We start from the raw sequence: 14,247 nt of genomic DNA on the forward strand, positions 1-14,247 counted from the left end.
TGCTCTTGAAGATGTGTTTTCTTGCTTTTACTGCCAATCTTCTGTTCTTTTATACCTCACATGGATTTCTGTACTCCCAGGTTAGAAGATGTACCCTGTATAGATGAAGATACTTCATGTTTTCTTTCCAAATTACTCGGAAATGTCCTGTATGGCCGGGTGCGGTCATGCATCTACCTAGAATACTGGTGGCTTGGGAGGCTGAGATAAGAGGATCCCGAGTTCAAAGCCAGCCTCAGCAAAAAGCGAGGCACTAAGCAACTCAATGAGACCCTGTCTCTAAATAAAATACAAAATAGGGCGAAGGATGTCACTTAGTGGTTGAGTAAGTTCAACCCCCCATCCTCCCCCCCCAAAAATGAAATGCCCTGTATGACTGGCTGATGGCATTAATTTTTTTAAAGGACTCCCCATATCTTTATACATTTCCATTAATCTATTTTTTTTGTCTCATCTATGCTAAATTGCTACACCCAAGGCTCACCATCTCATAGCAAATTAAACTGCAGACATCTGGATATATAAGGAATAGAAGCTTGAGTAGGAATTCTATTTTGTGTACTAGGATTTGTAGCTTTTGTCTCGTTTGAGATAGAAGAAGGGCCCATGCAGCCATGACATTAGTTCAAATGACCCTACTCTCACCTCTTTTGATAGCTTACATTTCCCCCAGGAGCTTTTGTTTTGTGGGTCCATTCACCTCACAAAAGAAATTTGAAGATTTCTCATTCTCAGATTCCTTCCACAGCTTTGATTCCCCCCTGTACAGTATCTGTATCCAGGTGCCTTAAAACCTACCAAACACGATATTCTAGCAAAGCTGAAAACTGGTTTAAGTGAGAACCCCATGTTCCCAGTGACCTCACCATCACATTTACTGAATGTGTTATCAATGGATGGCTGTCCCAGGAAGCCAGGGAACTGATTCTTTTGTGGGTCAGGATACACACCTACGTCTGTACCACAGCACTTTGAACTCTCACAAAGTGAGAATGGAAACAAGTGCAGTTATTCTGATGGCTAATTTGACCGGACACTGATAGAAATGTACCATGTGGATATGTCTGCCATGCCCCCCGCAAATTCTACTAAGTTAATAACCAGATTCACTTCATTTGTCCTCAAAGTAAAGCTGGAAGCTTTAGCACCCAACACTGTGGGACTGGTTAAATAACATGTACCATAAGATGGAAACTTTTTAAGTGCTAGATAAAAAATGCCCCACATGTAAGCAAAAAGCAAGGTATGGACTATGAGAAGTGGATGTAGGACTATACTTTCCCCACCACTGAAATAGTTACCAGAAAAAGAACTAACTGTAGGGAGAGAGAGAAGAGAAGGGGGAAAGAAATTTTCAAGGGTATGTCTTGATTTTACTTTCCATTTTATGCCTGTATCATTCAAAATACTATTCAACTCTAGTTGACGATTTTTAAATCAACTAGAATTATCTACACAGTAAAAGTATCGGCTTCATTTATTATCTTTTACACGTAGTTTTTAATACAAAATTTCTATTAAATAACTGCACACACACCTCATTGTCCCTGCTTAGCCACTAGGAGAAAGGGAGAGGATCCAGTCACCTCTGAGACATCTGCTTCTCTGTCACTGTTTTGTGTGACTAATTTCCCACACAGAGGCACGTTCCTGTGAAAGCAGGCAGCAACTCGAAAGGGGAACAGGGCGTTGGAAGGTTCTGGGCACTCTGGGGCATTCGGTTTGTTCTCCAGGTGAGATCATTTTACTCTTTATAAAAAGACGTCTTCGAAAATCTTCATGGGCGTCTGTTTTGTTTTTCCTTGTAGCCAAGTCTGTTAAGGTGAAAATCAAGCTCAATAAAAAAGAGGAGAAAGGCCGAGACAAAGGAAAAGGCAAGAAAAGGCCAAATCGAGGAAAAGCCAAACCTGTAGTGAGCGATTTTGACAGCGACGAAGAGCAGGATGAAAATGTAAGTGTCATGCTCACCCCTTCTCACCTGAAAGGCTCCATGAGGAAGGATCTGAACAGAGCTGCAGGATTAAAACAAGGGATATGTTAGCCCCAAACTCTATTCTTATGGTATTAAAAAATGAAATGCTTCCGAATCAGTTTCCCTCCTCCCCCCTTACTTGTGTCTGCCCGTGTACGCATTTGCAGTTCTCTTCATGGCTGATTAATATTTTATATCCATCACACCCAGCATGGTGCCTAGTGTATAGCAGATTAGATGAACTAATGATTAAAGAAAGAGCAAAAGTTTGGTGTCAATTTTGTGTTGCTACCTAAGGTGCCATACAATCAAATACTTAGACCTGTTATTTTTAATATTTGGAAAATTCAGGCAGCATTTATTGAGCTAAGTCCTAAAATGGGTGCATATTTAATGCTTGCATTAGCATCATGTGGAAGATGTCACTGTCAAGATATTGCATGCTATAATAAGCCAATTCTTAGGTCATATGTGTTTTGCTCCAGGTCATGGGGCTGGATTCAGTCCTGGGTGGTGTGATCCAGTCTAGTGCACAAAGCTCACCTGTTTAGTAGAACAATGGCAGATACTTCTAAATTGCTTTCCACCTTGTTCACTTGCCTGAGGAACTCGGGCTCCCTCCTGTCTACCCCCTCTGTATTTTTCTTTCTGGGAAGATACATTTCTGTCTTAGTGTCTCTGTTAGTATGATTTTCCACTCTGGAAACTGGCTGGCAAGTTTCAGAACTACCACCCCACCCCTATCCTAACCCCTTGACCCAAGTGTTTTCAAGTGTACTTAGAACTTTGTTGTCTTTAGATGACTTACCAATGGGCAGGCCTCAAATGCCTGGTATTCCTCTTCTCCTGTGAGTTTTCTGAAACAGAACTAAAGACAAATTATTAGCCATCAACTTTTGAAGCTGTAGTGAAAGGCAGCAGGGAGCAGCATGGCTGTAGATGTTGTTTGGCTTTTTCAGTGAGGAACTGCCCTGCTTGACCTTGAGTCTGTCCTTGCTATGTAGGTGTAGAAAAGAGATCTGGGGCATTAAAAGTCATCTCTTTTCTCCTTTGCCTCTCCCCCACCCCTTAAACATGGGATTTTGTTTCATTTCATCTTTTTTACTTATAGGAGCAGTCAGAAGCAAGTGGGACCGATGACGAGTGATTCATCCGATGGACCTTTTTCCATGGTAGAACTGAACACTTCCTTTCCCCTCTCTCTCATTTCTGCCCAGTGAGTTCATTGTCATTTGGGTGCTGGGTTGTTTCTATGTCTTCTTCATCATCTATAAACTAGCTTTAGGATAGTGCCCGACAAACATATGATATCATGGTGTAAAAAAACTCACACAAATATTTGTAACATATTGTGACCAAATGGGCCTCAAAGATTCAAAGATTAAAACAAGCTTTTGATGGAAAATATGTGGGTGGATAGTATATTTCTATGGGTGGGTCTAATTTGGTAACGGTTTGATTGTGCCTGGTTTTATCACCTGTTCAGATGAGATTTTTGTCTTTTGTAGCACTGATAACCAGGAGAAGCCATTAAAAGCCACTGGTTATTTTATTTTTCATCAGGCAATTTTCAAGAGTTTTATTTGTTCGGTATTGTTTTTTTTACACTGTGGTACATATAAGCAACTTTAATAGGTGATAAATGTACAGTAGTTAGATTTCACCTACATATACATTTTTCCATTTTATGCTCTATGATCTGAAAAAAAAATGCTTTTTGAATTGTATAAGATTTATGTCTACTGTAAACATTGCTTAATTTTTTTCTCTCTTGGTTTAAAAAGTTTTGAAAACGCTATTGAATATTGCAATCTATATAGTGTACTGGATGGCTTCTTTTGTCCACCTGATCTCCTCTGTTACCAATGTGTATTGTCTCCTTCTCCCTAAAGTGTACTTAATCTTTGCTTTCTTTGCACAATGTCTTTGGTTGCAAGTCATAAGCCTGAGGCAAATAAAATTCCAGTAATTTCGAAGAATGTGGTGTTGGTGCTTTCCTAATAAAGAAATAATTTAGCTCAACAAATGTTGCCTCTTGTTTTTTAGTCCTAGGGGATTGAGATCCTTGTACCTGAGGTGGCAGTTTCCTGCCGAGAACTGGGCAGGGCTTGGGGGCTGGGGAGGGGGGAAATCAGTAGGGCCTGACTCCTGGAATGATCTAGGTGGGTTCCAAGGGACAGGAGACTATTGCTTCTCTGACTCTAGATAGCAAAGATGGTGCCACAGACCAAGCCACCCTAAGTCCCATTCAGCCTTGTCTCATGGCTTAGGTTCTATTTATTAACCAGAAAGTCTCTAAAGCTATTTATATATTGAAAGACTGGCTCAGAACACACCTGTATACCTTTCTTCTAAGGTCTGACAATCATTACCGTTTTATTCTCCCTCCCTGCTTTTCAGCAAACAATTGAAAAGTTGATTTAGTCATCACACTTTACCCCGATTCTTTAGCATGAATCTCCTGAGATTAGGTCAGCTGCAGTCACATGATGATACCAAAAGGAAGTAGCCATAGCTCCCTGATTTCTCAGGTATAAGTCATAGTCACATATTCACAGTTTTCCTAAAATTACCTAGTATGTACATGTTTTTGACTACAGTCTTATCAAGTCCCATATTTTGCATTTGATGGGTCATGTTTATCTCTTTTATTTTAAAGTTCTCAAAAACTCAGCCCAAAGATGGGTGCATCCTTCCCCAAAACTGATGATGGGATCAAAACGTTCTCCTTCCTCACTAGTGGGTGGCTGGGAACTTCCTTTAGAATTGTCAAGGGAGAAATCGGGTGGAACTGCCAATGTTGTGTCCTACTTTAAGTCTCAAAGGAAATTTGACCCATGCTGAGCCCCCCTGAGAAACTCCTCTCCCTAAACATCATCTCTCATGTATGAATTCCAGGTGTGGGATTTGCCAACTAGAAGAGGACTGGAGATGTCCATGAAAGAAGAAGCCAGATGAGGTTTTCTTAATGAGATGATTTAGTTTCAGTTCAAAGATAACAGCTTTTCCCTGCTTCCATCTCTGCATTTTCTAAATTATATGTGCTTTTTGTGATCTCTTGACTTCAGAAGTATTGCTGTTCTAAAGCTATCAATGTCTTTATGGTTCAAGATCTCTTGTGCAAAGTGTTTTCTATTCCTGTCGCTGCTGTGTTGCTCCATAATGGAAGTGAGAGCCACTGCGCTCCTTCCTACCCAACCCATGAATCCTCCCTTTGCCTGGCATGTGCATGCCATATATACACTACACACCTGTCATCACAAATAGCTGTCTCAACTCTTCATCACAGAGTCTGTGTCATTCATCTTAATATGTAGGCATTATATCATGACAAGGAAAAAAAAAGTATACACTAAGCATACGCTATCTGCTGCTTGAGCAAACCATGGGGACTAAAGACTTTTTCAGCAAACTCTGGGTGCTATCAGTGGATGGGGTAAATGTGAATGTGGTGACTACCTGGTATTTATGGCTGACCCCCACCTGGTAGGTGGGTCATGGCAGCTGTGATCTCAGATGCCACAGTGGTGAGGCGACAGCAGAGTGGTGGATCACCCTGAGCATGCACATCCATCTGTGTACCACATTATGGCAGCCATTTTGTTGAGCAGTTATTGAGGCTCAGAGGGCCTAGTTATTTGCAGGCTCAGGTTTTCTGGGAACAAAGGAGGAAGCTAAAAGGATCAGGCCATGCACCAAGTCCTTGAATTCTATTCTTATATTTAGCTGCAAGAACCTTGTAAAGAACGTATAGTTCTTGTTCGAATTTTACAAATAAGGACAATGCAAACCAGATTGAATAGCTGTGGCCTGTGCACCAAGGCTACCTTTGGAAGGTGAACTGATCTGACTTCAGAGCACATATTCCTTGCTGCCCCACCTCTCTAGTGATGAGTCCTAGAACTGGTCTTGTTGATAAGCCCCAGGTACCCATATGCCTGACACAGTGACACAGCTGGGCTCGCTATAAAGACAAGTCCTGCTTTAGTCTTCTGGCTCTTTTGGCTGAGAATGGAGTTTACCACTGAAACACAATTTTGTTGGCTGAGCACCATTAATGTGGCTCTTTCTCCACAGGAAATTCCCTTAGGCCCAAGCTATAGGCAGATCTTAAAATGCAAATGGAGGCCAGCTATGAATATAGAAACCAAGTCACATTTGACCCACCCAGTGACAGCACCAAGGTCTTTAGGCCTCATGGTCTACAGAGGCCCTGACAGTTCTGTTCTTCTACTCTCTGTGGTTTCAGTTGCCTTGAGTCAAGTATAGTCTGAAAATATTAAATGGAAAATTCCAGAAATAAGTTTTAAATGGTGTGCTGTGATGTGACAAGATCTCACACCACCCTACTCTGTCCTACTCAGCACATGAATCGTCCTTTTGTCCTGCATCCTCTGTTCTGTGTACACTACTCACCCCTCAGTGGATGAGTAGCTGTCTTTGTTACCAGATCAACTGTGCAGTATTGCAGAGCTCTTGTTGAAGGAAGAAGGTGGATGGTAGGCTAGCTACGCACTACAATTGCTACTCCATTTATCACATAGGCATTGTGTCATCTCACACTATCACAAGGGTGAGTACAGTACAATAAGGTACTTTTGAGAAAGAGACTCCATATTCACATAATTTATTGCAGTATTGTGTTAACTTTCCATTGCTATAGCAAGTACCTGAGGTAATAAACTCATAAAGAGAAAAGGGTAGGACAGGGGTTGTGGTTCAGTGGTAAAGCACTTGCCTTGCATGTGTGAGATACTAGGTTCTTCGATTCTCAGCACTGCATATAAATAGATGAATAAAATGAAGTTCCATCAACAACTAAAAAAATTTTTAGAGAAAAGGGTTGTTTTGGATCACAATTTTAGAGGTTCCAGTTCATGATCTCTTTGCCTTGTTGCTTTGGGTGAGGCATCATGGCATGGCAGGAGTGTGGGACAGAGTAAAACCGTTTACTTACCTCTTGGCCATAAAGCAAGAGAAGAAGAGAGTGGGGCCTGAGTTTTCACAATTACCATTAGGGGCATGTTCCCTGTGCTCCAAAGTCATCCTAAGAGGTTCCACCTCCTGAAGGCTTAGTCACTCCCAACACTACCACCTGAGATAATTTGCCTTTAACACATGGACTTTTGGGTCACATCTAAGATTCACGCTAAGCACATATATTTGATAATTGTTCTATTTTATTATTATTATTATCGAACTGTAAGTGTGCCTAATGTGTAAGTTATAATTTATCATATGTATATAGGGAAAAACAGTACAGATAGGGTTCAGTACTGTCTGTAGTTTCGGGTATCCACAGGGATCTTCAAATGTAGCACTGTACATCTTTTATTTTGGAGGGGTACCAGGGATTGAACTCAGGGGCACAGGACACTGAGCCACATCCCCAGCCCTATTTTGTATTTTATTTAGAGACAGGGTCTCACTGAGTTGCTTAGCACCTTGCCATTGCTGAGTCTGGCTTTGAATTTGTGATCCTCCTGCCTTAGCCTCCCGAACTGCTGGGATTTCAGGCATTTGCCACCACCTCTGGTTGTACTGTACATCTATTAGCCATGTCTGCAGTTCCACATCCAGGAAGACTCAAGTTCCTACGCACTTTTCACTTTTTCATGTGCAAATTCTGGAATCAACTCCAGAGCCACCTTCAGAACAGCCCTGACTGCCCCCTTGCCCAGCCTGGCCTCTTGGCTAAATAAGTCCCTCAGCCCTAGAATGGGATATTTTAAATAAACCTCTTGATTTCTAATTAAAAAGGTTATATAGCCCAAATGTACAGGACCTGGATACTGTCACATTGTCACTTAACAATGGGATATATCCTAACAAGTATGTTGTCAGATTGTGTAAACATTGTGTCATTACTTACATAAACCAAGATGGCTACAAGTGTCACAATATAATCTTGGGGAACAATCACCATATGTGTAGTCAAAAACATGGGAGCATGAACTTGGAGTGTAGCAGGTATGTAAAGTTTTTCAACAACCTCCTTTCTTAAGCAGCTTATTATAATTTTTCAGGTGAGAGATACAGTGTGGCCCTGACCTAGAAATCAAATATGTGTGTTATTCTGGGCTTTTCCAGACTTGTTTGAATTTTAGTTTCCTCTACAAAGTGTGGAAAGTGAGTTGTTCAATAATTGTAAGCCTTTCAGTGGACATACTCCTTTACATTGCCAAAGGTTTCCATTATGTTAGAAAAAAATTACTTGTAAATGTCATAAAACATCCAGAAAGATTCACAAGATTAAGAAATAGCCTGGAAGTTATTTAAGGGCCCTTCAAGCATTGATGGTTTGGAAATCAGTGTTTCTCAAAGTGTGGTCCCTAGACTTGCAGCACAAGTGTCGCTTGGAGACATTGTAAGTACAGATTCTCATTGCTCATGTGAAACCCTCTGAATTAGAAACTGAGGATGGGGCATAGCCATCTAAAAAGCCTCCAGGCGATTCTGATGCATGCTCAGGTTTGAGAACTGCTGCTCTAAATCCATCTGATTCTTAATCTTTACTATTTCATTCCTGGAAATAATATGAGGCCACATTGGTCTTTTTGGGGAGGCAGAGAAATGGGGTACTGGGGATAGAACTCAGGGACACTCAACCACTGAACCACACCTCCAGCCCTATTTTGTATTTTATTTACAGACAGGGTCTCACTGAGGTGCTTAGCACCTCACTTTTGCTGAGACTGGCTTTGAACTCAGAGATCCTTCTGCCTCATCCTCCTGATCTGTTGGGATTACAGATGTGCGCCACGATGCCTAGCCACATTGGTCTTGAATGAGATCACTAGAACAGGCATGAACACCCAGCATACAATTGCCTTTCCCCCCCAAAATAAATCAACATAAACGGGAATAACTGATAAGGCTGAATGTCTTTTTTTCTGAAACAGCTCTTCTGTCTTGCATGTTACAAGGCAGCAGTCTTCATTTACGCCTGACTTAGACCTCATTCAGATTGATTAACAGTTGGAGGAAATATCTTTGGCTTGCTTAGCAGAAAGGTAAAGTCATTCTCCCCTTTGAATAAATGTCATTCCCACAGGAATTTTATGTCAATAATCACTCTCTCTACATGGATATCTGGAAGGAATGGGCAAGTCTAACCATTTAGCATTCTGCACTGAACTAGATGAAGTGCCATTTCTATCCTTGTTTTTATAGCTGTGAATCTGAGGATCTGAATCTGTTTTGCCTGAGGGTGGGGGTAATGACAAATGATGAGGCCCTAGGGGAGCAACCATGACTGACAGGGTAGAATGGCTTGACTGTGATCCAGGTGAGCTGTGTATGTCCCTGGTGTTGTTTAGGACGCTGGTCTTAATGGAGGGCAGAAGTGACATGTTCCAGATGACTGAGCCCCTTTATGCAAGAGGTGTTTGTGTTCTGCATCAGATTCTGTAAGGATTTTCCAAGTTTTTCTAGTTGAACCAAGCAAGGCCACCAAGTCTGGAGACTAGAGAGAAGCCAGTTTCCTGTTTATAAACACTGCTTTTTGTTATGTACAAGAAAGAGGCCTCATCCTCTGCAAACCAAGAGCAGCTGTGAAGCAAGGCTCACTGTGGGATTATAAACCTCAAAGAGAACAGACTCATAGTCCCTCAAGCAAATAATATGTATTTTTTAATTCTCTTGTAAAAGTTTTAATTAAATTCCTTCTCTAGGATTAAAAATTGGACATGTGTCCACCACAACCAGTGAAATAGTACAAAGAAAGAACATTAATTTAGAATCCGCCTCCCACAAGGCAATCGGCTTTAAAGGCCTGATGTGGTCACCTTTCTTCTTGGTCATATAATCACACACAAGCAGGTCTGCTGTAAAATTTCAGCTCCTCCACCGTCACCAATGCCACCTATCTTACAAGAGGAAGCTGAATTCAGGAAGGAGCCTGCCATCTTGACAGTTACTTTGAGGGAGATCAAGATCAGATTTTATTAAAATTTGATTGCAAGTGTGTCTTTCCATACTGGATATGATTAGGATTCAGTATAGGTCATGACATAATTGATGATGGGTGGAAACAGCACGGTGAGAATTTTGAAGATGGGTCAAATAATCTTAGGACATGACTCTCAGGCAATGCTGCCTACTAAAGAGTTTGTGTGTCTTTCAGGAAGCCCCTGTACAAGCAGTAGCTCCTTGCCTGGGCAAGAATCTCCTGGATTCTTTGTGCTAAGGAAGACAAAGGAATCATAGCATGAAAGCTCTGTGAGGATAAATCCTGTTAGTTCTCAGCTGTATTTTAAGGATATTTCAGGCGTTTGGTTTGTTATTGTTTTTTTTTTTTTTAATACTGTGCTGTTGTCTGCAACTTGTCTTTCCACTTAACAATACATTGAATATTTTCTTTCAAGTCAAAAAACAGAGACTAATCTTATTCTCTATTATAAAGAATATTAGTTATGCTCTTTTCCATTATAAAAGGAGTACATGCACATTGTAGAGATGGTAGAAGTGCAAGCACACACTTGTGTGTGATCTGAGGGTCCTTCAAAGGCTATGTGTAAAGGGTTGGTTCTCAGGGAAAAGCAGCTTCTGGAAAGTAATAGAACCTTTGGGAGGTCCTTAGGTCGTTGAGAGTGCACCTCCAAAGAGGACTGTGGGACCCCGGGTGGCTTTCTGTTTTTCTGGCTCAACATAACCACACTCTCTCTGTAAGGGTCCGGCGAAGCGTCGGAGAAAGAGACCACCAAGAGACCACTCATGCAATTGGCAGAAGGGGATTTATTGAACCAGCATGCTGGGGCTCCGTGCCCACTCAAGAAAGGAGAGCAGCCCAGAGCCCGGGGCAGCAGTTGAGCAGTGCTTAAGTACACTTTTGAGAGAGGGCGGGGGCTTTGCATACATCACAGTCTCTTTTAACGAATCACCATACACCGAGGGAAAAATCAAACAATAATTCTTAGATTTGATTAGTACATTCATTGGTGGGAACAGGCTGGGCAGGGGTGATTGGTCACTTCTAAGCGGGGTACACATTCAAACTGATTGGTTTTGGGCCTTGAATGCCTACATGCCGGGCTACACAGGGTCCTAAGTTATTAAACAACCAGATGGCTAGTAGGGCCTTGTCTTAACTGCCTCAGGAATTTAACCCAGGCTTTGCAGTTTAGAAGCAGGTTTACAATGCCTGGTCCTTTACATTTTAACTCAGGCTTTGCAGCTTAGAAACTTTACCCTTTCATCTCCTGAGAAAGGGTGGCACGAGCTCCTGCCATTGCCATCCACTTTCCTCATTAGAGGCCAGACCAATGAGGCCCATTGACCTGGGACCATGAACCTCTAGATATGAGAGTTAAATAAGCCTCTTTTCTTCAGAAGTAGCCTGCCTCAGGTATTTCACTATAACAACACAAAGCTGTCTAATATAGTAGGAAAATTTTTTTGAAAAAAATTCACGTGTACTATTATCACTCGTAGAGATGTTTGGGAGACTTGCAGCCTCCTTGCAGCATGTAAGGACTTGAAGATCTCTTTCCCATTCACACGACAAGAGAAAATTAGAACAAACTGAAAGTTAACAATTCTTCTTAGCTTTATCCTCGAAGGGTGATCACAGGGCAGAAGACAGCCCGGGAAAGTAAACAGGCAGATGTGGAGTCCTAATCTACCTGAGCAGCCACCCAGGGGCAGAAAACTCACAGTAAGCAGTACCAGGATAGGACAACTACTCTAACATTAAGGAATTGCTAAAGGCTCCGCTAGACAGTTTGAGAGCTAAAAGCTCCAGGGAGTGAACTGTACTTTCAGGTTCTCACAGTGAGGATCTGGAACACATCATCCTGTGTTTCCCTAAGGGGAAGGGGCAAAGTAGACATTTTAAATACACTCAAGGTATTTTGTTCTTCTTCACGTGGCCTGCCCTCAAGAGAAAGTCTTCAATCAGAGCCTAAGCTACAGGGGCTTTTCCAGAACCTGACCAAGCTGGCAGAAGAGAAATGCCCAGCTGTAGTAACCTCTAGCCTTTCTTGTTTCTCCTAGTGCCAGGGACAAAATGAAACTGAGAAGCACTTGTAAAGGTCATAGCCCAGGGGCACAGGCTCAAGACTAGACTGAGACTAATCAGAACTCTAGGAATCTTCTCCCTGAAACCCCACCAGTAGTGGGTCCCTGTATAATAACAGGGCAGTACAGTGAAAATAGCTGGGCATGTAAGGCGGTATTTTACAACACTTTAGGGAAATACAAGACAACAAGGAGATAAAAACAAGGAAACCAGAGGAAAGTGTGGTCTGATACCTATAGCAAGTAGTTAGGTTGCATAGCCTAACCCCAGCCAGATAAATATACCACAGCCACACACCAAGACCTCGTTACCTCAGTTCTTTTTGCTCAATATATTGTGCCCTGCTTGGAGCAAGAAATGACAAGGTACACTAAGAAGCATCAGAGTCAGACTTACACATGGCAGAGATACTAGGATTATACCTACCAGACTCAGAGTTTAAAACAGTTAAGATTCATATGCTAAGGACTCTAATGGATAAAGCAGAAACACATGTAAGAATAGGTAGCCCTGTGTGGTCGCACCAACCAGTAATTCCAATGACTCAAGAGGCTGAAGCAAGAGGATCACAAGTTCAAGGCCAGCATCAGCAACTTAGTGAGAAGCAACTCCTGAGGCCAAGGCAGAAGGATCACAAGTTCAAAGCTAGCCTCAGTAACAGTGAAACCCTGTCTCAAATTTTAAAAAATAAAAAGGCTGGGATATAGCTCAGTGGTAAAGAGCTCCTGGATTCAGTTCCTAACACCCCATTCAAAAAAAAAATTTTATTATCCTAAAATATTTTCTTACATGCTTTTGCCATTAGCCTCTTCTCCTGACCCCAGTTTCAGTCAGCTTCCTGTCACCATAGTTTTGCCTTTTCTAAAATCTCATATAAGTAGAATCATACCTCATATAATCTTCTGTGTCTATTTTTTTCAATTAACAATGTTTTCGAGATTCATTCATAGAGCATTATTTTTGTACCTTTTTCTTGCTGAGTAGCATTCATTCCATAGTTTGAATATTCCACAATTTGATTATCAACTCACCATAATGGACAATGGGGATGGATGTCTGGGATATTTACAGTTTTTGGTTATTACCTATATGACTCCTCTAAATACTGACATGCAGGCCTTTGTGTGGAAATTTTCAATTCCTTATAGCTGAATATCGAGGAATGGGATTGCTAGGTTATGTAATAAGGGTTTTTTTTTGTATGACAAGGGTTTAACTATATAAAATAATAGCAATTAGATATCTGTATGGAAAAAAAGTGAACATAATTCATTACCTCATCCCATACATAAAATGAACTTAACATGAGTCAAAATGGATCTTAAATTTAATGGATAAAATGGTACATTTATAGGAGAAAACAGAATATATTTGTGATGTTGTATTATAAAGAAATTTTGTAAGTAGTTCACAAAAATCAAGAAACCAAAAAAATATTGACAAAATGGACTTCTTCAAAACCTTTGCTCTTTGAAAGACACAGCTATGTAAACAAGGCAAATCACAGACTAGGGGAAAATATTTTCAGTCATACATCTACCAAAACACTTGTACCCAGAACGTGATGTGCGTGTGTGTATGTGTGTGTGTGTGTGTGTGTGTGTGTGTGTGTGTGTGTGTGTGGTGTTAAAATAAATAGGCAAACTACCCAATAACAAAGTGGGCAAAAGATGTGAATAGACACTTCACAAAAGATGAATGAATAAACACGTGAAAAGATGCTCAACATTCCTCATCATTAGAGGCAAAATAAAGCCACAACAAAATACCACTACATACCCACTGCATTGACCAAAGTAAAGAAGATGGACAGACAACAAGACATGGGCAACTAGAATTCATGCAGTGATTCTACAAACACAAAATGGTTTAAGCACTTGGAAAGTAATTCTTTTCAGTAGCTATATGATATTCCAGTGCATAGATATGTCATAATTTAGATAATACTTGCTCTTCTAACACATATTGTATTTGATACTATTTGAGACTTTTCCCCCTACTGTAATTCTATCCAATAAATTAAACCAATTTTGACTACAATTTTGAGCTATTTTTAAAAACAATAAGCTAAGTTACCTTTAGGTCATTACAAGAAATATTTTCCTTCCAATGGGTTTAAATAAAATACCTTAAGTTAATTGCTTTTTCTTTCAGTCATGTTTATTTTTGGTCAGTTAAAGCTTCTAGACACATCTTATTTGCTTAACACTGCAATTTTCTCTTATATTAATGAGGCTCTGCAAAATTACTTTCCTTG

General features: G+C 40.8%; 1 protein-coding gene across 11 annotated transcripts in view; it reads left to right on the forward strand.

The window, feature by feature from the left end:
* Smarca2 (SWI/SNF related BAF chromatin remodeling complex subunit ATPase 2) overlaps positions 1-3,998 on the forward strand; it is a 165,659-nt gene extending 161,661 nt beyond the window's left edge. For all 11 annotated transcript variants that reach the window (XM_005324077.5, XM_005324078.4, XM_078047582.1 and 8 more), the window contains 2 exons: positions 1,809-1,951; positions 3,084-3,998. In XM_005324077.5, coding sequence (XP_005324134.2) covers positions 1,809-1,951; positions 3,084-3,119 — 179 coding nt within the window. In that variant the 3' untranslated portion in view covers positions 3,120-3,998. The remainder of the gene's footprint in view (positions 1-1,808; positions 1,952-3,083) is intronic.
* The last annotated feature ends 10,249 nt before the right edge of the window (positions 3,999-14,247 follow it).

Source organism: Ictidomys tridecemlineatus, chromosome 4, assembly GCF_052094955.1.
Source record: "Ictidomys tridecemlineatus isolate mIctTri1 chromosome 4, mIctTri1.hap1, whole genome shotgun sequence".
Taxonomy (NCBI): domain Eukaryota; kingdom Metazoa; phylum Chordata; class Mammalia; order Rodentia; family Sciuridae; genus Ictidomys; species Ictidomys tridecemlineatus.